The sequence below is a fragment of the Epinephelus lanceolatus genome, chromosome 1 (assembly GCF_041903045.1).
Source record: "Epinephelus lanceolatus isolate andai-2023 chromosome 1, ASM4190304v1, whole genome shotgun sequence".
Lineage (NCBI taxonomy): Eukaryota > Metazoa > Chordata > Actinopteri > Perciformes > Serranidae > Epinephelus > Epinephelus lanceolatus.
This window is the reverse complement of record NC_135734.1, coordinates 13,990,468-14,014,088: the sequence shown is the minus strand read 5'-3', so window position 1 is coordinate 14,014,088 and position 23,621 is coordinate 13,990,468. Positions and strand designations below refer to the sequence as shown.

The 23,621-nt window shown below is 40.1% G+C and overlaps 1 protein-coding gene across 7 annotated transcripts in view; it reads right to left on the bottom strand.

Moving 5' to 3' along the window:
• scn8ab (sodium channel, voltage gated, type VIII, alpha subunit b) overlaps positions 1–22,850 on the bottom strand; it is a 68,914-nt gene extending 46,064 nt beyond the window's left edge. For 4 of the 7 annotated variants that reach the window (XM_078161650.1, XM_078161697.1, XM_078161717.1 and 1 more), the window contains exons 1-5: positions 22,705–22,850; positions 17,527–17,864; positions 3,094–3,211; positions 2,716–2,806; positions 2,125–2,253 (exon numbers count right to left, since the gene is read on the bottom strand). In XM_078161650.1, the coding sequence (XP_078017776.1) occupies positions 2,125–2,253; positions 2,716–2,806; positions 3,094–3,211; positions 17,527–17,808 (620 nt within the window). In that variant the 5' untranslated portion in view covers positions 17,809–17,864; positions 22,705–22,850. Of the gene's footprint in view, positions 1–60; positions 153–2,124; positions 2,254–2,715; positions 2,807–3,093; positions 3,212–17,526; positions 17,865–22,704 lie in introns of all 7 variants that reach the window. The other 3 variants (XM_078161677.1, XM_078161734.1, XM_078161790.1) reach the window with 1 other exon arrangement.
• Positions 22,851–23,621: the final 771 nt, after the last annotated feature.

The following is a 23,621-nucleotide window of genomic DNA, read 5'->3' as shown; positions in this document are numbered from 1 at the left end:
CACCTAACATCAACCCCGTGACTCGCCCACCCGCAAACACAAAGACCTGGACTGTCTTACCTGGGATAACTGATATTGTTTTCAAAGCCCTCAGAACCCTGAACGTACGCAGGGCTGACACATTGCCTAGGTTTACAAACTCTGTTATATACCTGCAAGGTGGATCAGATACAATTATTCAGCAGCCATCCCAAACTGAGGAAAGACATAATAGATTGTTACATAATATTTTAATAAGCATTGTCAACATGGTATGATGGACTGATGTAGATGAAGGTGCTGTGGGAAATAGTCTTTAGAGCCTGTTTTAGCTAAATTCACCTTAAATCCATCATAAATCATTAAAAAAAAGTCAAATAAACAGTTTTCAGATGCTTCTAATTCTCAGAAGACTTAAAGGAATACTTCATCCACAAATCCACAAAATGGTAATTTGTTTATCAACTACTCACCCGGTGTGACCTTGAATTCAGGGAGAAAACTTTGTTTTTCTCGCATGCCTTTACAGTAAACGAAGAATCCAAAAACCAAGAAAATTTTGATGAAGAAAATGGAAGTAAAGGGTTAAACAACAGCACAACTAAATCAAAATATCCATTTACCAACTCTCACACAAATCATGCAGTATAATCCGTGTCTAATATATCCAGTCATAAGCTCAGTACTTCCCAAACACATGCTTTTTTGCTCAAACCTGTCTACTTGTATTTAAAACACTTTTGCTTACGAGCGTCAGTGTGTTCATTTAAACTGCATTTCACTGAGGTGCCTCAGAGACTGTTCATGCAAAGTGTTTAAAAAAGTAAGGTTTTATCAAAAATTCACATTTTGATATAGATTGCTATTGAGAAATACAGACCCCCTTAACTTAGAAACTTAAAGAATTTTTGGATTCTTCTTTCAAGGTGGAGGCATGCGAGAAAAACAACGTTTTCTTTATGAATTCAAGTTAATACAGGGTGAGTAATTGATAAACAAAAAATCATTTCGTGGGTGAAGTATTTCTTTAATAACCATTCAGGAGGGCACACCTTTTGCCTTTCAATCACATGTGCAGAACTCAGTCTAGTCTTTAAAAGCCTGCAAATAGCAGCAGGGACGCAAACCTATGTTGGCAGTGGAGGTGATATTAACCAAAAAGTCCTAAAATAAATTTGGATAAGGAATATAATGTGTTTGGTAACTACAGCTTTTGAACTGTGGTGTGATGTGGCTGATCTATATCTATCAATGGTTTGGGGGTGATGTGTTTATCAGTAAATACTTGACTGAGCTCACAAAGCTGTGCCAAGTGTATAAAGAATGAAATTTATTAAGGTTGCCTAAAATGGATATTAAGGTTAGGACAGAAAGTTGCCACATCACAGTGTGTTTGTTGCTGTAATGGTTAAATACGTTGACTAAACCTTTCAGGTTTTTGGGACTTTTGCTCATATGTATTATTACTGGTGACTCCATATATCTTTGCCCATCATAACAAATAATCACTATATTCTTAATTTTGAAAAACACTTCAGCTGAATGAAAAAACATCTTGTTGTTGAACAATTAAAAGTTTGATAAGTGTGTTATGATGTCCACAAAAAGATGGAATCTGCAAGTTAATCATCAAATTCTAACTAATACTAAAATGTTTATTTCACTCTTTTTGCACCAAAATCTTAATGACTCAGACTTTTCTACACAAAAGACAGAAACATTTTACAGAAACATTTGAGCACAGGTGTCACCAATAACGTTAATGATTGCTCTGTTCCACTGATATGTCTCCTGAGTCACACCAGTGAGCCAGCATGCATAATATTACCCAGGTATTATCACGCCTGAATGGAAAACAGTCATTATTAATGCGATTAGTTACACCTGTGTTTAAGTCGCCAGACTGTCTGCGGTGAGAAAGTTCTGTTGCCATTCAGGATTAACCTGCTGTTATCTTGTAACTAGTATACCTTTAAATAAATTAATCCTCACAACTTTGTTTTATCCACATGCTAAAACGCTGTGATATTTTCATTAGTCATGTTAAAATTTCCTTTCTGGTGTTTTGCTACATTTGACCACAGTTGTTATATGTAGCGTTTTAATTATTTCTTATTGCTATACATTGTGAGTTTTAAAACTTACGCCATTGAGATGACCATGAAATCCAGCCAGTTCCATGGGTCTCTGAGAAAGGTGAACCCATCTATAGCAAAGCCTCGGGCAACAATTTTTGTGAGCGACTCAAACGTATAGATACCTGTGAAGGTATACCTTGAAAACAAAGAGAGAGGAGAGGTGAGTGACAGGTTCATGAAACAAGGATGTGATTGCTGAGAAGTACTAGGGCTGGGTATTGTTTAATAAACTGCAATACCAGGAGCAATACCAGGAGCAATACCAGGCGCAACACCAGTACTGTACACTTTTTTCATTCAATAACCATCATGTGAATGGAAGCATTTAGTTGTGTAAAATGCCACCATACTTTAATGCTTTAGTGGCATCTTGACATGGTGAATTGCCAACTTCATCAAAGACACTTTGCTCCACTTCACCACATACTGTATGGGTTGTAGCTGCTGCAGTAATGGGCCAGTTACACGTTTGCAGTGCTTGGTTGTGAGCAAAACCATATTATACTGGTATCAGTATCACTTTTAAGTGTACTGGTATTGACACCTCAAGGTATCGAGTACTGATACCCAGCCCTAAGAAGTGTGGACATGTACTTACTCTACTTGTTTGGACCACTCTGGGGGGTCACTAAATGTCATGAATATACAGTTGGTCAAAATCGTACACATGATGATCATGCTGAATAACGTGAGAAGACAGAAGTTAAGGAAAGTTTGGAGAGACATGCCCATAACACCGCATGCATGTTAATACAGCAATGACTGAAACCAAACTTTGGTGTTGAAATAAAGCTTATAGAAGAGGGCGGAGTAAGGGAAAGATGGTGAGGTAGAGCTTACAGTGCATTAGCTTTTTTTTTTTTTTTTTTTACTTTCTACTGGTGACATAATCAGAAAAACAAATATGTTCAAAATACTAAAACATCTGTAGTCATTTATAGTAAAGCACAGAAAAAGAATCACTTGAAAGGATATGAATGTATCAAAATCTTAATAGCTATTCGCCTAAGTAAGTTAAAAGGGCTTAAGATGTACAAGGAAGGCGTGGCACTGAAGCGGAAGAGTGTTTTTCCTTTGTTGATGACTATAAATGTCTGTGGAGAGAGAGAAAGAGACACACACACACAGAAAGAGATAACATGACAGTTAGAACATTTCCAGAACTACTTATACAGCACATACTGTTAAGTACATGGTCTGCAAACCTTTTGCGCTATCTTACTTTAAAAAAAGATGACTGTTGCTTGACTGAGTAGCTGATGTGAGTCCTTAGCTCACCTCTGAGTCATGGGGCACCACTGTATTGGTTTCCACTCTGACTACAGGGCTGATTTAAGTATAGCATTCTGAAGAGAGTGCTCACTGTGTTGTCACTTTCACCATTTTGAAATGTTTACCCTACTGGAGCTGGGCAAGGTATTTCAGTTTGTAATGTCCTGAAGCCCATGGGATGAAAAGAGTATAGTAAAAAGATAAAGGTATAGAAAAGGGTACATAGTCAGTAGGACAGGGACATGAGGCTGTGTTTTACTCTGCTGACATCACGCCCTCCGTGGCCAGTCACCCGAGAGCCAGCAGCACAGTCGACACCTCTGTCCAGGTTACATCAGACGGAGCCTCTGCCTGGCGAGCTTTTCACTACGACAGTAGCTGTGTGAGCAGCAGACAGGTGCATGGGAAGCTCTCCCCTCTTTGTGGCCAAACGACTCTCTTCGCCCCAAGTTTAAAGCTCTTACTGGAAGAGAACCGCAAATGCTGTCATCGATCAGGGGCAGATCTGCTGACTCTGAGGCTCTCAACAACCACTCCCCACCCATAAACAGCACTGGGCCAAGTGGGGCTGTGCACTGGGGTGAGGCAGCAGTGTGTATGTGTGTGTTTCAGCAGTGTGTGTACCTGTGTGTGGTTTGTGGATGTTTGTGCCCAGTTTTGGGCAAAGACAATGTGGGGTCTGAGTGAGAAGTATGGTCATTATTTACAAACAAATGGACTTCTGGGATACTTTACAAATGTGTGGTTTGGATGAGAATCTGTGAGTTATGAATGTGTTCACTGCAATGGTGTTTTTCCTTCTTCACCACATCACCTCATGTGTATTTATGACACCACTGACAGTGTTGCCTGCCAGTATTTACAGAAAACACAGCATATCCTGTATGCAATCAGTACTGAAGAACAATGAATATATAAAAATTGACCAATCAAAAGTCCCACCCCCTGTAGTTACTGCTGCTAGGTGGGGCAAGCTTGAAAAAACAACAACAACTCAAACCCAAAGCATGGCAACACCAGTTTGTTTAGCCAGATGCCACTTCAAGAAGCTGACAGCAAGGGCTGAAACAATAAGTTCATGATGTTCACTTTTATAAACAGCCACACATTTTTTGCATAGAGATTGAGACTCAGCATTGCTACTGCACTGCCATATATGCGTCCCCTTTACCCCTTCTGGAGATCAGTAGGGTAGCCTACTCTATCTGACTGCAGACTATGCGGTGACCTAGGGTCTCCTTACTGTAGAAAGAGCAGCACGTAACATAAGGGAGATAATATACACACAGGAACGTTAGCCCTGATCTTTGTTGGCTAACAAGAATTCACATCATCTTAAAAAATATGGCAGCAACCAACCTATTTTGTCATTTTCCAAATCTTGTTCAGGTTACCATAGAAATAAGGAGGATGCAAACCTGGCTGACACTGGTTATCTCTCATTAGGTTAACTCCTATTAATGTAGCTACGCGTTAGCTAGCTCGTTAGCTAGCGTTGTGATAATATTAGCTAGGTGAAGATGTGACTATATACAGTGTAATGTGTCCGTGAAGACTGTGACAGTTGTTTCACCTGTGCTTTTCCTACTATGAAAAGTTAGAATGTCTGCTGTGAAAAAGGTCTATTGATGAGTCTAGCACACAGTATATGTATAACAGGAAAGGGTTAAATTGACTAAGGTATCAAGCATGCTCAACTGTTACTAGACCTTGGAGCAAAAAGGGGCGGAGACCGTAAGAATTTATGTCAAATTGAGTTCAGAATGAAAATGTCCTTTGCATTCAACATTGGGTAACAAACATTTCTTTTGTTTTTGTTTATATAAATCCAGTTTACAACTTCTGTAAACTGGACACATTTTAAAAGATTTTAAAATTGGCATGTATTTAACCACAGCAAATCATAAAACCAGCTCTATGTTTCATGCCCTTTCCGTTCAGGTATAATAATCACTGCACTCACAATGATAATGATGATAATATAATGATAACCTACTGGAGGAGAGTATATGTGCATAATAAGGGCATTGGTCTTTAGTATACATATAGTACCAGCACCAGCAAAATACACACACCATACACACACCACAAGTTCATTCACACCATGGGAAACACTGGAAGGAAACGGGAAGGTGACCAGAACTGTCCCACGACAAGTGGTGTCCTGAAATCTAATTAAATTAAAAATAGCGTCCGCAGTCTGGGGAAAGACAAAATGTATTCTCTGCATCAGAAGACTCCCGTCTCTCCCTCCCTCCCTTCCCCTCTCCTGTCCCTTTTTCGCCTATAGAGCATCTGCACTACTTCAAATATCTTCTCACACTGAAAACAAAAATGATATAGACTTAACACAGTACAAACAGGAACACACAAGACCTACAGTCATGTTGAAAGGGTAAATCTCTCTTTTAGAGGTCAAGTCAAGTGTCTTGCTTACAAAGCAGAAACAGTATGGAGAGGCTGTAAAATGAGCAATATCTCATTAACAGTCTACCGATGTCCAGCATGCATAACTATGTTCCATATGTTAATGGATGTGTAATGCCATGGATAAATGCTATGGATTTGTAGAGATTTATTGGAAACCTGACATTTGAAGAGACAAACATCCCCTGGAAAACACATCTGTGTTTTCCTTATTAAGTCTGTGTTTCAGTGTAGGTCATCCTTAATGGCTAATAATTAGAAATTCTCATAAAAAATTCAATTATAAAGGGGTTTCAGTCAGTCAACGAACTCTCTCGATTTGGAGAAAGGAAAATCTGCTGTTGACACAAACTTGCCAACCTGGCACAATTACAACAAGAGATGCAAATGTCAGGCAATTTCCTTAATTGATTATGCCACATTAATCGATAAGTGATCGATCATTGGAGGTAATAAAATACTAAATCTAGGATTTTTCTGAGTGGAAGCTTATTCTTGATGGCCCTTTTTTCAATTTAAATCACAAACTCAATAAACTCAAGTAAATTATTCAAATAATAAATGGCCTCAAATGTAATGATGCCAAAAATGTATAAGACTAAACAGAATAACTCTGTGTAACATTAAGGCTTTACTAGAGGACATAAAGAGGATGAGAGCATGCAGGGCACAGAGCAAAGACTAAACCATTCTTGTGTCAGTAAAAAGGGTTGTGATGCTTGTACCAAGCGGAGAAAAAAATGACCTCTTGTTTGGTCAGAGATTAATTGTGTGAGCGGCCTATTAACTGAAAATCACTGGTGCTAAAGAAAACAGTTTTTCAGGCATTATTCTGAAGGAACTGTAGAAGAAGAAGCTATAGTGAACTGCATGAATGAAAATCAATAACATACAAGCAGTTGCAGCACCTTTACTGTACTTGATATATTTTTTATTTTTTTTAATTCTTAGCTGTGATTCACAGATCGATTAATCACTCATCTCCCCAGTTTAATTAATTTCTAGGACAAGCTCTGTAAAGTAGGTTGACAGACAGTGTATTGGAGACACCGTCATCATCATTGGATCGAAGATATTTCCACTTCACATTTAACTGGAATTAACACGTCTACCATGTAGTGCACTAGTATGCAGAGGTGTGGACTTGAGTCACATGACTTTGACTCGAGTCAGACTAGAGTCATAAATCTTATGACTTTCAACTCGACTTGACAAAATCAAAAGACTTGCAACTCGACTTAAGCTTTAACACCAATGACTCGTGACTACACTTGGACTTGAGGCTTTTGACTTGAAAAATCCTTGAAACCTTCCCCCAAGTCTAAAGATTAGAACAAATCCATTAATTGTCTTTCATTTCCTGAATTAACTAACATTAATACTATTTTTTCCTGGCAAGACGACACTTGCCCCAGCTCCACTTTTTTGAACCAATTCGACAGCATCCAATCAAGTTGCATGAGAGAACCGTGATGACCTGATGTGGAGCGCCAGTTGGAAAAGCTGATACCAAAGATATTTTTGTTTGTGTACAAAAACTACATGATGATCAACAAAAAACTAGCAATATGTAAAATGTGTTGGTCAAAAATTGCAAACAGAGACACAACAATTTCAAATTGCGTTCGACATGCAAAGCTGCACAAAGACCAGTAAGTCAAGGCTAATATTAACATGGTTAGCAAGTTAAGTTAAGCTAATAATAACCTGACAGCTAAAATGTGAAAAATGTTTTAACAAATACCTACACATTTTGAAAAGGACTTATAATGTTTATTTTTTCAATACCTCATTACTCTGTTGTTAAAATGACATTATATATGCTGAAGAGTGCATTATGACTTGTTTAGGACAGAGAATTCAAAGTTCAGGACTTGGGACTTGAGCACAAACACTTGAGACTTGCTTGTGACCAAGTCATTGCAAAACAATGACTTGGTCCTAAGCTTAGGAAGCTGAGGATGAATTGCAGCTGTTCACATGGATAAACATGAGTGATTATGGTAGTAGAAAGGCAGTATGGATCCCTAAACACTGTCTATGTAATACAATGCATGTAGAAGTCTCTCACTCACTCACACACACATACACACATGTATCGCTATAACATTGATCTGCCTACATAATTGCATAGTCAAATATACATACACACATACTTGGGCTTACACACATGCATAAACACACAACTCAGCTGCCCAAGCTTCACTGTAAAGAAGACTTTTTGCTGCAAAGCTGGTGAAATGTTCCTAATTCTCCACAGAGCGTAGAAGAAAAAAGGCACATATGCAAGAATCAGGAGGCAGAATGCAGCTGCAAGGACAGTGTGTGTGTGTGTGAGTGTGTGTGTGTGTGTGTGTTCGTGTGTGTGTGAGAAGAGGAGGAATAGTGGAGCAGGGATATGGAGAGGGGCTTGCAGGGGTATGGGACAGCAGCAAAGAGAGCCAAAGAGAGGAAGAGAGATAGAGAGAGAGAGAGAGAGAGAGAGAGAGAGAGAGAGAGAGAGAGAGAGAGAGAGAAAGAGAGAGAGAGACAGAGAGAGAGAGAGAGAGAGAGAGACAGACAGAGAGAGAGAGAGAGATGAGGGGGTGGAGGGGGAGTGATGCAGAACAGAAAGCCAGAGATCTGCAGAGGGGAAAGAGCCAAACCTGAGATGGATGGGTAGATGGAGGGAGGAGGAGGAGGAGGAGGAGGAGGAGGAGGAGGAGGAGGACTGGGTAGGCATGCAGCAGAGAGAGAGAAACTGAGAATGAGACGAGGAGGGGGAGACAGAGAAAGAAAGAGAGATCTAAGCGGGGAAACAATAGAGACTAAATCATGGGGAGGGGGAGTTGTGCTCCTCTTAATCATCCCAGGACCCCCAGCTTGACACAGACTGGTCTATTACTTCCCAAGACTGACTGCAGATTTGGACTGTAGACTTATCAGAAGATGGCAATAAACTTAGTGCCAAATGAGTATTAAAAACAATGGATTAGACCTGCAATTGCCAACAAATTTAATAAATGAATCATTTAAGATATACATTTTTGACAAACACTCGCTGTTTCCTACTTCCTGTCTGTTGATTTGCTTCTTTTCCATGTTTAATATCATTGCAAATCAATACCTTACGGCTGTTTCATTTCAAAACATCATTAAGGACTATGGGAAACTGCATTAATCACTATTATATAATATAAACAATTCATCAATTGATTGCAAAAATAATTTTTAGTTGGAGCCCTAAATGCCCTTCATAACAGTAACATACTGCAAGATTTTTGGGTTCACGAGCCTCTTTGCAGACTGGAAGGGGAAAACATGACACACATACAATATCAGCTGGATTTTAGCCCATACTGTAACGAGCACCTGGTATTGACTAAGTGCATCTTGATTCAATTTACAGAGGAGCGAAAAATATCAACAGCACGTCTGCTTGCACATTGTGCACCGTGAAACTTTGTGACAAAACAGCACGAATCTCATGAGTTACCTTAATCTAATATGTACTAACATTATAGCCTGAAACGTAACTCATGTGCTTCTGACTGAGCTCACTGCAGTGAGGACTCAACAAAATATGTATGACTGCAAACTCATTTCCCTGCATATTATACCATATCAAAAAAATGCGTCATCCCACTTCTTTACCTGTATGCTGTGCTGCAAAACCCCACTTTCCCCCTCCTTACCCCACCCTCCTTCTTTATACCAACCTGGCTAGCAGTGGAAGCACACTCAACCTCCCCACACCCCCACCACCACCACCCCATCCCTTCCTCACTCAGCCCAGTACAGGAGGATGCTGTGTCATCAGAGACTGAGGACTCAGACAGAGCACTAAAGCCTGGCCCTCTCTCTAATTTACTACACCCTGAAAAAAAAAAAAGAACGCTGGCGAGGAGGCAGTGGATGGGAGAGGGAAAAGGAGAGTAATGGACGCAGACACACACAGAGACAGAGATGGTGGGACAGGAACATAATGTAATGGTGTGTACAGTGCTACATGCTGAGACTGCTGCTGCTGCTTTAGCCGTGAGCTCCCTTTGTGCGCTCACTAGTCGCTGCTGCCCTGCAGAAGCCAGAAATGACTGGTCTGCTGCACACTCCTGTTACAAGACGCTCACCAAAATGCCACACTCAGGAGGAGAGTGAAGCCTCTGCATCAACAAAACATAAAACCTGTTCTTTTTGTCCACACTGTGCAGGAGCTAATTCCAGCTGAATCACCTTAACTTTATATCAATGTATTGTATATCAACACACACACACACATAAACACAGATGTGTGCATGTGCATGCTAAAACACTAGCATGCCCTCCATCCATCCCGTCCTGCTCTTCCCGTATGACCACAGCAGCTTTAACGTTGCCTAATCACATCAGACATTTGAAAAGCTAAGGCAGTCCTCTCCCCATCACAGGGGAAAACAAGAACTGCAACGCTGCATTTCTCTTCCTCGCCACTGCCCCCTCTTCCTCTCTTTGATGCATGAGTGCTGTGATCAGGTTTCCTGCAGCTGACGGTAACACACACACACACTTAGACACACTCATTGACATACAGTGCAATGGTGAGCGATAGGATGACTGTCGGTCGAGTAGAGGAGACGAGCAGCCTGGGAAGGTGAGGACAGGAACAGCAGAGGGAGAATGGATGCTACCAGTGAATATACTTAGAGGCACTTCCTCAGGTGTGATAAAGGACAAACACATTAGTGGAATAGGAAAATGATTGATATGAATGATAGTAAGGTGGAGAGGGAGGATGAGGTCTTAACCTGTGAAGCTTACTGAACTTGGTGACACAACACATGGATCGGTATGATGAGGCTAGCAGATCTGGACCAAGCTGAATGAAGAGAAGTCAGAAGCTGTATTGGTACACATGTATGTGCTAAGCAGTTGCCTAGTTAGATAAACTAACCATCTGGCAGCCTAAAAGCGATGCCATGCCTCCCTTCTGAAATTCCCTGAAAGCATGCCCTTTAGCAAAACACCACGACTGCACTAGTGGGGCTTTTTGGGAGCCGGAAAATAAAGGTCTGTGGCTGTGATGGGCATATACCATAGATGTATTATTTGCCCTGGTTACCATACCCAAGAAGGCCCCTATTCAGTCCAGTGGAACTGCTTGCCTGGCGTATACACTAAAACAGTTTCTAGATTCACTTCCATGGTACATGGCCACTTAATATGCACAGTAGTGTTTCTCCAGCTAGCTCTGCCCACAAGTTCCCACTCGTCTCATAGACTTTACATTGCAATGATGTCACATATTTGAAATCACATTTCTCGGCTCGAGGAAACCTACATGGATAAAAATCTCACAATAGAAAGCTTCATAATTGACCTTGTTTGCAGTTGGAGTTGTTTTACAGACATCTCTTTTATAATGGTGGCCTATGGGGGAAATGTTTTTTTGGGCCATGGGATTTTTTCCGCTGCAATATCTCAAGTGGCCACTGACAAAAATTGAAAGTAGGGCTGAGCTGCATTCCTGGGAGCCTGGTGTATACTGCCACTACGTTCCCAGGATATACTTCTTTAACACTGACACATTTTTGATCATTATTGAGTAAACAGCAAAATGCCAATGATGCACACTTTCATGCTAATGGATCTCACCCTAGAGGGCTGCTCTCAGTAAGAATTATAAAAACTATAACAATGCGAACATCCAGACCAATAAACCATGACGCTGTAAAAATTTGGATGGATTTTGATTGGCTGTCAGTGTTTATATGATTCATCAAAACGCTCTGAAGGTGATCCCAACAATATGACGTGCCAGTGTTATTGTCATTATAGTCGTGGTGTGGACTCTGCCATCCACTTGAGTTAGAGGAATTTTAAAAACAATATTGTAATAGTTTTCATTTTTGGCCCTCAGCACTCATTAGACATTAGTCATGTTGGCACAACATCCCTGAGTATACAGAAATCATCCACTATCGAACAATTATTGTGTTGGATTTTGTACCAGCTAACAAAGTAATCTCTCTAATGGCACACAATTCTCACCAATACCATTTGGAAAAACATACATTGTGTAGATGACCATGTCATAATGTAGGTATTATCATATTTCACAACTCTTGCCAGTAACAATTAGACAAAAAGATGAATTGGGAGTCCATATGGCATGTATTTTTGAGGTTTTGCACAGCTAGGGCATGTGAATGTTTAATTCTGTATATGACTGGCTTTATTATCAAATAAATATTTCAAATCAAAATGATAGATCAGTACCGTCATGCTGTTAATGAGGAGGAAAGGCACATTCAGAATTTCTGGGGGGTGAGTATTTCTAAGGTTTTCATGTCTGCTTTATGTTCATGGCATTGTTGCCTGCATGAACTATAACAAACGGTGTATTGAAGGCTTTGCACAAAGGCCAGATTTGTACAGTAACACACTATACTTATGTGTAAGAAAACTTTGAGACCCTTTACCATCATTTACTGTGTTTACTTATCTAAATGAGCTTTCGTCTAAGTGTTTGCACATAGAGCCTTAAGCCCCTTTTACACTGGTTCTTCAAAGCAGGAATTTCACGCTGTTATGCCGCTTCACTGTCTGTATAAAAGTGCTGAAATGATGTCGTCATGAATGGGACAGCCAGCAAGACGGGATCATGGGCAGTGTATATGACATTTTGATGATGCAACCCAATGCACAAGATTTAAAAAAGCTGATGGCAGTTAGCAGCTAACTCAAAGAAAAAGAACAGCTGCCAAAATTTCCACAAATTGGGAAAACAATGGGGTCTGAGAGCCAAACAGCAGTGATGCCACTGCTGTTTGGTTTTGTGTAAACATGCAAAGGCAGCATGAAGAAGGACTACAGCATGATCTATGTGTAAAAAGGATTTAAGTTGCCACTGTGTTTTTCTCTTATCACAATACATCTTCATACCTAGACTACAGAATAGGTCGTTTGCCACTGACTTACTAGACGACATATATGACTGTTAGTGCACTTACTAATAGTTGTACTTTTAAACATGTAGTCAAAGTTGTGAAATGGTTACAGTCATGCAACAAAACTACATGGTTAGGTTTAGAAAAGGATCATGGTTTATGTGTAAATAAGAACGTTTGTTACATTGACTTTTGGTTTCATACAGGGCACGAACCCTGTTCTCCTGAATGAAGGTCCTATGTTTGATTGACCCCTCAACCACCCCAACCACCACTTTGTAATACTACAAGTCACCTGACATCCCTCATTGCTCCCGTCATAAGTACTATGGCCACTAATAGTCGCTGTGTAACAACAAATGTAAATATGGGTCGTAGCAAGCTGCTTGTACAGACAACCTATATGGCCGTATTTCAGGTGAGGGCGGTCTGTCTAATCAACTATCCACAAAACCTATTTTGAAATCACCATATTTTGCTATACATCATTTCCTTAATGTACTCTCTTGTGTACACACACTATCACACATATAGCTGAGACAAAAAGGCGTCCTGCTGCAGTTAAAGGGAGCCATTCAATGGAGGCCATGATAAACAACTCAGCAGCAGCTTCCCTTCAAACACCAGAGTGAAACGCCACAGAGGAAAGTATGGTGGGGTAAAGAACTATGCACTGGGCAATAAGCAAAGTGGATAAGAACAATAAGACCAGAATGCAACCCTTCCTGTGGCCACCACTGAACCAGAGCTGTGGATCAATAGATCACAAAAGGCACATACACTTGATAGTTTCATCCGCCCTACGAGGGAGTGCTGCTGGCTGAGTTCACCAGTCCTGCTGACTGGGCTTCTTGCTGCTGTACAGGCCGCAGATTCTCTTACACAATATCACTGCCACCACACAGGAGACTGGCTACTCCACATGTCTGCACAGCTGGAGGCACTACAGCATACTCCTGCACTTTTCTCTCCACTTCCTGTCCTCTCCTGCCATCTTCTGCCGTCCCTCCTCATTCCTCTTTCGCTAGAGCAGAGCTACAGCGAGGGCACAGCCAAGCTACAGTTCGAGTGGTGTGGGACAGACGCCTAAAATGCCCTGAAGTCTAGTGTCTGATTAATTAAAAAAACATTATTCAGAGAGAAAATAGGAAGGTCAGGGTTTGTGGCAACCTAAAAAAATATTTGACTGAGAAAATTCACAATATGATCTTGAATAACAGTAACACTGATATGACCTTCAAGACTGTTATGTCATGACATCTTTTAATGTGACTTCTGGATGTGCTTATCTGTTTTAAATCTCCTCAAAGTGCAGTGAAACACCAAATTTAAAATATGGAAACAATAGAAGATGTAGCTTTGTGATTATTATCAGTACTCAGATCGAAACTTAGTTGCAGCATATCAAAAAAGTGGAGAGAAATAATACGGATCCAGATGTTTTCAGAAATTTGCCATACACATACACAACACACACATGCATACATAGAGACTCTGTTAGCTTGGCTGTGGTTTAAGGTTTATGATGGGTTTAAACCTGTGTTGTTTGGGTAAAAGTCACATGATCACTTATCCCCATTGCTGTGTCCTTAGAGGCTGCTGTTTAAACTGCACCTATGGTTTAGTCTAAAGCTGATTGTTGTCCTGTGGAGGTCATTGTGTCTGAGTTTAATTCAAACCTGCTGCAGATATGATTTAACTGAGGTTTAAGGTCACAATGTTTAGTGTAAGGACAGCTTTATACAGCTCACATCATCTTATTAATTTCTATACTTTCAAATACTTTACCATGTGTTTTCTTTTCAGGCAACAATTGTGGTTTTACATTTGAAATGGTGTCACTTCTTCCTCATTTCATTTTTCATGCCAGAAACAAGGTTACTGTTTACCTGATTTTACCATGAATGTGTAAGTTACATGTATGTATGTATGTTATGTATCATAAATATGTGTATTTGTCACATATTTGCAGGTAGATAGCTTCTCACTTAAGGTTATTCCTATGTAAAATTGGTCAAGGCTGAGAATCTCAATAATTGTGCATCACTATCTGTGTAATTGCATTCAGTTGTATCGATTAATTGTACAACAATATGGAAATGTGAACAACAGTGGAAACACTGCAGAATCTAATAGGCACTTCCCTCCCCAGAGGCACCTTTCTTTAAATGTTTTGAACAAAAACAATTTAAGTTCCTTTTGTGTAGTAAGTGTGATAGATTAAAAGGAAATAATTCACATGGAAATGATGGATGAAGAATCCAAAACACATCGCAGCAATGAATTTATCCCTAAAAGCATTTTGGATTAATAAAATTAACCTGTTATGGTTAATTTTATTAGTCTCTGAGAAGAAGTCAAAATGTATCTTCCGCTACTTAATATTTGACAGCAAATTGTTTCCCTTTTTCAACTAAAACCTCACCTCTTTGAATGGCTGCTTAAACAAATATTAGTGAATCTCTCTCCTTCATTTAAAGATGCATTTAAGGCTGGGTAAAGTTTCCAGTATTATCTTCCAGACACCCCAAAAAATATCCAAAATCAAGTAATATGAATGAAGTCAGAAAAGTTAGATGATGGTAGACTTTTTTATTGGAATTACTTGGAATTGGAAATGCAAAAAAAAAAAAAAAAAAAGTTTATAAATGATATACTAGACACCATGGGTGTTAAATACTGTATTGGGTATCGGCAGGTGCTTGAGTCTCTGCACTGATTGGACACCATGTAATTTTTTATTAGTGCATTTTAGAAGTTTCACATGTGGATCAAACAGCAGTTTGCAGTAATCAATTCTTCTTCGCCGCCCTAAAACAGTAGTCTACACAGCACTGCGCAGCCATTGTCAACTACTGTTTTACGGCGGCGAAGAATTGATTTCCAGTAAATAGTGTAACATTAGCCATTAGAAAAAACGTCAACTATTTAGCAATTCTTTTACACTAGACAGTCCCACCAATAAAAAGGAGCAGGTACAGTATATAAGACTTAAGTTTCCTGTAAAATCTAAAGGAACTGTTATTTATTCTTGGACTTTTTAAGTTTTTAAGTTACTGTCGCACTCCTGTTTTACACTGTTAATGTACTATTTCAAATGTCTTTCATTTTACTTAATTCTGGCTGCACTTTAAGTTTTTTAAAGGAAATGTTATTTATTTCCAAAATCTTGTTTTTTTTATGACTGACAGTCAAATTATAAATGAATAATAAGACAGTTTAAGGCTTAAATAGACAGTTTTATGGGATTCCTTGTCTGTGTGTATTTGTTCGTGTTTTACATGGGGTTTAACCTGAGTCATACAAATATAACAGCAATCATTTCACCTCCATACAGGGTTAGTAGAGTACAACTGTAATTTGTTTTATAGTTTTTTTCACAACGATATCAGATTGGTACACAGTATCAGCTCATAACCATGTTCAGGTATTGGAATCAGAATCCAGAAGGACAAAAATGGTATCGAACATCTCTGTAATGATTTTCTTTAATACATCACTTCAGCTGTTTGTATGGTCAGATATGTTATATTTTTAATTTCAATCAGTTGCTTTCATATATCCCAACTAAAAAGTGAACGAAACAAAGTGGATACAGACAACAGGTCTGTGCATCTATTTCAAGGTGTCTATAGATATCCAAAACAAAGATTATAAAAAATGTATCATTTAATTTTACAAAGCAGAGGCGTTACTGCTTTTCCTCATACTGCCTTGGAAACAATTTTTCAGAACAATTAATAAGAAAACAATTGATTCTTACTACAAAATATTTCAATTTATACAAAATTACTGCTACTAAAAACACAATTGTCATGTCTAACATTGCACAGTCATCCTAACTACTTAAAATATTCATTTAATTTGATTTTTCATTTTGTTTACTTTTTTGTTCTTTTTTTGTCCAGTTGGGTTTTTTCCCCATTTATTACAAGCTTATTTTGTCATATCATCATATTGTTGTGTGTGTTATGTGTATTAATTGCCTGTATTAAATTTAAAAAGGGAACATAATGTAGATCACAATAACACCAGCAACAGCGCAACAATACAGATAAAATGATAATAACAAGGATAATTCCACTGCCCCAGTGCATGCTGGGAAAGAGCACTAGTCATCAGAAAGTATGTTCTGTCACAAAAGAATTGAATTAGCTATAGTATCAATGGCACGTAAACATGACGGTGTATTTGTCATCCCCTCCAGCTGTTACATCATCTTTACCGTGCATTAACACAGATAATTAATCAGCACTGCAGAAACCTGTATGAGAATCACCACCGCCTGAGAGCTGCATTTCGCAACAACCCTGCAGTGTTGCAGGAGCAGAGCCGCTCCGTCCCTCTGCCTCGGCTTCCATTGTACAGGTGGACTGAAAAACTCACAGGCCTTGTATGATCTAATAATGCAGCGACTGTCTCAAAGCCCCTGCAGCAGTGACTAAAAAGTACTCAAAAGCTCTTAAATGTCTCAAGGTCATAATTGCTGTTATTATATGCCGATCTCTGTAGTGGATACAATAACGTCCATTTTGAATTAATTTATATGAAACTTGATCTGTTATATCTGTTATAACCGTGAACTTCAAAGTATATGGCGTGGTTGGTTTACAATGCTGGCAATTTCCCATGAGAAAAAGGTAAAGACCTGGCCCATTCAAAGGTTCAGCACATCAGCTAAAAAATTAGACCTCTGTAAAACTGCTCACTATCTATAAACCTCTCAATTACAGTAAGCAAATGCTTCTGCGTTTGAATGATTAGGGAGAAACTGGGTGGTGCATTTGGCCTGTGTGTCAACTCACTTTCAGGTTCAGGTAGTACGGATCCAAGTCCTCCAGTGGTACGCCCGACATTCCGTCAGGAACATCGCCGTAGATGAACGGCAGGCTCTTCCCAGCCTCCAGGTCACTGTTGGGCTTGAGTTCATTCTCGTCGGACGTGTCACGGTGACTACTGTCCGATCTGGGCTTGGGTGGCTTCTTATTCTTCTCTTCATTGATGCGCCTCTCGATGTTAGCGAGTGACTCCGGAGTGAATTTCTTGAAGCTGTCAGGTCCTGGGGGTGCAATAAGGGGTGCGGCCATGTTTTCATCCTGCAGCTATTTCCTCTTTATTTGTTTTCCATCCCAGACATCCAGCTCTGAGAGGAAGAGAGGGACACAGAGTGAGAAAGTGAGGAAGAGTGGGCATAAGGTGCTGATCAAAGAGAAAAGTGATGGACAAAACAAAATGAAAAAAGAAGGACAAAGCCTTTAAAATAATCTCATCTAGTTTTTTTTTTTTTAAATCATCAGTTTCATTTATTAATAACACTGACTGGACAACAAAGGCTTTTGATTAAATTGGTTGACATACTCATATATTAGACCAGTTGCTCAGTGTCAGTGTTGCTTAAAGCCTTGCAGATGGAATTTTCTAGTTCTGCCAGGGAACGCAAACAAAGCAAAATAAAGCTGGAAAAGTGCAAACATTTGGAACGTGGGCCAGTAGGCACTATTTCTGCTCTCTCCATCAACCTTAATGACTAAAGCTCTGATCCTGTATCCCAAAAAGCTTAAATCAGGTGCCCAGCACATAAAGTAAACAGCATTAATTCTCTTTTGCCCTCACCTTTGTGACCCCAGAAACAACAAGACGTATATCAAGTTTATTCTTCTTATGTTTATGCTCACAAATGATGGGCTCTTTATCCCACCTGAACTCATCTGCCTGACTTTTTTCTTCACAGATTTCTTTCTCAGGACCCTTTGTGTCTAACCATGTGCAAATGTAGCATTTAGAGTTATGTTTATCCTTAAAGGTCCATAGTGTTGATATTATCAATGCATACATTTGATGTGAATGTAGCACTGCCGGTCTCACTATGAGTAGACATCCTGGTTTGCAGCTCTATGCAGCTTTAAGCTCATCATTAAAGCTTGGAGGTCTCTCTGGTTGAGTCCAAATGGCTCTCATTGACGATAGCTATGAAATAAGTGAAAAAGTGGCTCACAGGCTCACAGGAGCCTATTACATATCTGTCCTGTGCAAAATGACAAGGAGCCAAACAATTTTAAGCCGAGCAAGTAAAACAGACAGATATTAGTGATAGCTAGGTGTATAAGTTAGCGAAGAGGTTAATGCCACATGTTCATCTTAAGAATTTAAGGAGTTGATAATATGGTATATCAAGGCCTCTTGCTGTGAATTTGTTTTGGAGTTTGCATCTGCCATCTACTTATCTTATCTGTTTATATAAATCAGGGCTCTTCAACGTTTCTCAGGCGAGTCCTTGGCCTGCAGCATGGAGCAGAGACCCCATACAACACATATTGTATAAAACTGAGTTATGCTTGAGATGATATGCTGAATATTTTTGAGTCTTCTCTCATTTGTCCTTTCCTGTAGCTGCTAAGTCAGCAGCAGCTGTAGCATGGCTAGGTGCGTTAGCCTCCCCCTCTGCACTTTCGCAAGTGGTTTCATAGGTGGACAGTGTGTCTCTTGCTCCAAAGGGTACAATTCGTTGTGGCTTACAAGAATGTCGTACATTTGACATAATAATAGTTAATTGGCCAATATGTGAAAAAAAGATGCCGCGCAGTGATTTAGCATTAGCTAGCTCAGACGACAGTGATTTACGGTAACAGTTAGTCTGCCATTGGTATTGTGTCTTAATGAATGGGCCACTTTATCTTTGCTATTAATATGATTATGTTAATGATTATTTTCAGGCACATTTTAATTTTAGAAAAAAAAACAACTAAATCTTCTTAGATTTTGAGTATTGTAATATTGTAAGTGTTGTCTTGGCCTGGTTTTAAAGGCTGCATTACAATAAAATGATGTAACTTTCTGAACTTCCCAGACTGTTCTAGGTGTTCGATCATTTGCCTTCACCCACTTAGTCATTATATTCACATTACTGATTATTATTTAAAATATCTCAGTGTAAATACCTTGTGAAAGCACCGATAGTCAACCCTACAATACCCTCACAATATCAATATAGAGGTATTTGATCAAAAATATGGTGATATTTATTTTCTCCATATGGCCTAGCCCTAACACATAATACAGAAGATAATGGGCAGGTTTTATTGCATGACATTAATTCAAATGCTGACAGGTAATTTGCTGAAGGACAACATGCTGAGCTGGCTTTAAATACATTATGAACATTAGTTGTTGTGTTGTTTATGTTGTCCTCTGTGACAAACCCATCCAACAGTACACTTTTTGGCTTGAGAAAAATTCAAACCTATTAAAACAAATGTCACCTGGCCCATGTATTTCATATGTGACAGTGCACCCAACGCAGGCCACAGTGTGCATGCCTTACATCCTGTAGTGACTGAATGATAATTAAGCATTCTAAACTGCTGAAGTGTCAAAAGATAGGCCACAAACGATTGCTGGACTGGGAATTATTCACCCTCTGGGGCTGTGACTCATTCCTTACAGTTAAGTTATAATAACATGATCAACTGCATCTCTCCAGGATCCTACAACACATGAATTTCTCTCTCCAGTTGGCTCGTGGCCATGCTGCTTGATACAACATATTTGACAGTCAAGTCATAGTTCAGGCTATCAAAGACAAAATCAGACAGTGTGTTCAACATTCATGGAGACAATGACAAGGGTACAGACCTGGAAATAAATCAGAGAGAAATCAGAAGAAATCCACAGGCTGATAAGGATCCAACAACCCAGTATCTTCCAGAAAAAAAAACAGTACAGCCAACCAGGACAGGGATGAAGTCCGATTCAAGTAACCCAACCTCGGCACAACCTCCAAGTCTCCTTTGACCAATGCTACATCAATTGATCTACCGTCAAGGTGATTCAAACCAGGATGCAATAGCATGGCCAGCAGTACATGTACACTTTACACATAATGCATCCTGAAACTATGCAGCCAAACTGCAGGACGACCGGAGGGAAACAGCCTGAAAATGTTGCAGATGTTGCTCAATGCTTTCAATGTCCACAAACTCACTAGGTCAAATGAGAAACACGATATAAAACCCAACAATCTGACTGACACATTTAAATTAAAAAAAGACTGCTCGGTTCGCTCTTTAATCAATTACAGTAATGTCTATTAGCGCGCGTAATCGGCACCAAAATGCGCGCAGCCCCTTTCGGTTCTCTTAAATCCGTTGTGAATCAAGTGAGTCCGGAAATAAAAACTGATGCATGACAGCGAAACTAACAACTCCAGTAGCCTCATTTGCCTCCCATAGCAAAAAAAAGCTCGTCGCCGTCCGGGACAGCTGCGTTTAGCAGGAAAAAAAAGCTCCTACGCTGCGTCCTCTGCGCGGAGGAAAGACATCCAGACGCACCACGGTCTCCGTCCCGTCACCTGGAAAAATCTTCTACAGTGCTCTCTGCACTGTGATGATGACCTGACATCTGATGGAGCTAACCGGACACCGCGGAGACACAGTACGAGTGAGGAGGAGGCGAAGAGGGCACTTGCATCTGAGTCACATGAGCCGGTAAAAAAAACTTCCACATCCTTCATTTCCTGCAGTGATGTCTAAATGTTGCCTGTCACTAAATGTAACAGGAGCCCAAAATCCACAGCATCACTGACAATAGGTAAGCCCAGTAGGCCCAAGTCCAAGATCACACTTGGCAGCCAAGTAGTAGCCTAATAAGGCCCCTCATATCCTATACGGGTGGGGACCACTTCATGACTGAGCTGAGTCAATTTTAAGTAAAGTTATGACGTCCTGACTGGAAAATCTGATGAGTTACAATAATTCAGGTTAACGCGTTTTTTCCCCTCAAGAGACAGACTGTCGATGAGGAGGAACGACGGAAATTAAGAAGCCAGGAGCCACTGTAGATAAACAGATAAAGAAACCCTCCTCCTATTTCTTGGAGAACTTTCTCCCCATGTGGGATGAAGCCCCCCGCTCCCCTTCACATTATACGTCTTATCATGTATGCGCCATTCATTGCCTGAGCGTTATTTTAGCCTGTGTAGTCCCCAGGAAAGTCCACTGTTTCATACCGAGGCGCGCCGTTGTCCTATAGGGCCAAAGCCTAAAATACTGCAGTGTGGTTTATTGCTGCTATAGGCTCTTACTAACAAACTCATAGTAGGTCACTTGAATGCATAAGCCATGTCCCGACAACAGAACATCCCTGGCCTCATCCCAGCACAACCAAATATCACACCTAAAAGATGAAATTATTTACAGCAATGAGAAAATAAAGAAAGAAACTAAAACGGCCTTGAGGCTATACCACACCCGTATAATGTTTAGGCGGCAGAGACTCCATATGGTGTAGGTTTATAGGCTGTAGAGAAATAACATGATGGGGGAATGTGTTTTTTAATGGGGGAGACTGCGCGAAAAGACCAGAAAAGGGTGCCGCGGCCCCTTTGAGGACCGCCAAACTAAAGACGCACCTACCTCCTCACGCAATACAGTCTCCAAAGAGATTGCAAGAGGGAGGGGGCGCAGAGGTGGAGTGTGGTGGTGGTGGGGGGGGAATAAAACTATCATAGTTATAAAATAATGGTGGAGAGGAAATCGCTACCTAAAATGCTTCTGCAAGCGACGCATTATGCATGCACTCGGAGCATGCAGGCGAGTTACTGTGGCCACTCGGAGAAGTTTGACGTGATCTTATACTTATATATCCCATATGCGTATGTTTCACATTCTGACACAGTGAAATGTCATTTCATCCAGCGGCAGGCCAACACCCCAAATAACCTGCTGTCTCCCTGTTTCCTACCGCGGAGCCTCACAAATCCGCGTTTTCCCCCTGCATAAAATCACATCTGCCCTTCCTTTACACTGGTACCTCGCTTACATATCTGTCCATGTACTGGCAAGGAGCCCTCCACAGACAGCGAGGAAAAGATGCTGAGAGAGGGACCGCTCTGCGGCACTGGGATGCAGTCAGTCGACAAAGTAGGACTGCGATCCATCCCACGACACGAAATACCAGACAAAGCAGAAAACAGATTGTCTACTTACTTTTTCTCGCATTAACAGAAATCCAGACAGCTGTCACTGAACTGCAGATGTAGAAAAGAGTCGAGAGTAACTGCGGCTGTCGCCATATTGTTGCTGCTATCTTCCTTCCCAGTGCGTGCGGCTACCCTGCATAATTGATGACTCTCAGCAAATTGTTAGGGAGCGTCGGTAAATGCCTTTAGTTTCAATAACGGACAAGAGACCGCAGCATCGTAAGCAGAAAAAAAACAGTGTTCATGTAACAACAGTCAGTGATGTTCTGGTTGGGATTGGTATTGCGATTGGCAACATATTTGTTTTTTTATCTGGACGGCTAAGAAAATAACTTAAATGTGTGAAACATGTGATTATTAGAATCGGTCCTGGGACTTACAGGATACATTTAACACAACTCTGAGCTCATGATTAAAGTTTATGTGTGGCACCTAAACATCTTGACTCATTCATGCAATTTCTTTACTTAAGTATGATAAAATTTGTGACATTTTATTTATGTCTAAATAATAATAATTTGACTTCAGAGCTCTAGTATGACCAAAAATAATGACATCAAAAGTTATTTTTCTTTGTGATACAAACTAGTGAGTTTTCTTTAGTCAAGTTACCTTGTTATTTTTGAAACCAGCTGAGTTAAGTGGACCTACAAAGCAATCACTTAACAATGTGTGACATATGTATAGTAAATTGTGAACTGTGTACACCTGAGGTTTTATCTTGCCTTAACTGTAATGGCTTTGTTTGTTACACTGATTTGTTAAGTTTTAAACAGACCGTATATACGCCTTTCTTTCAGGAGCTGACTAACCAGAGTAGGAAAAGCAGGTGTTAGTGATATAATGATGGCTTAATTCTATACAAGTGTCCCAGTCATGGCAGTGTGACAGTGAGCCAACAGATACAATACCAGGATCCTGAAA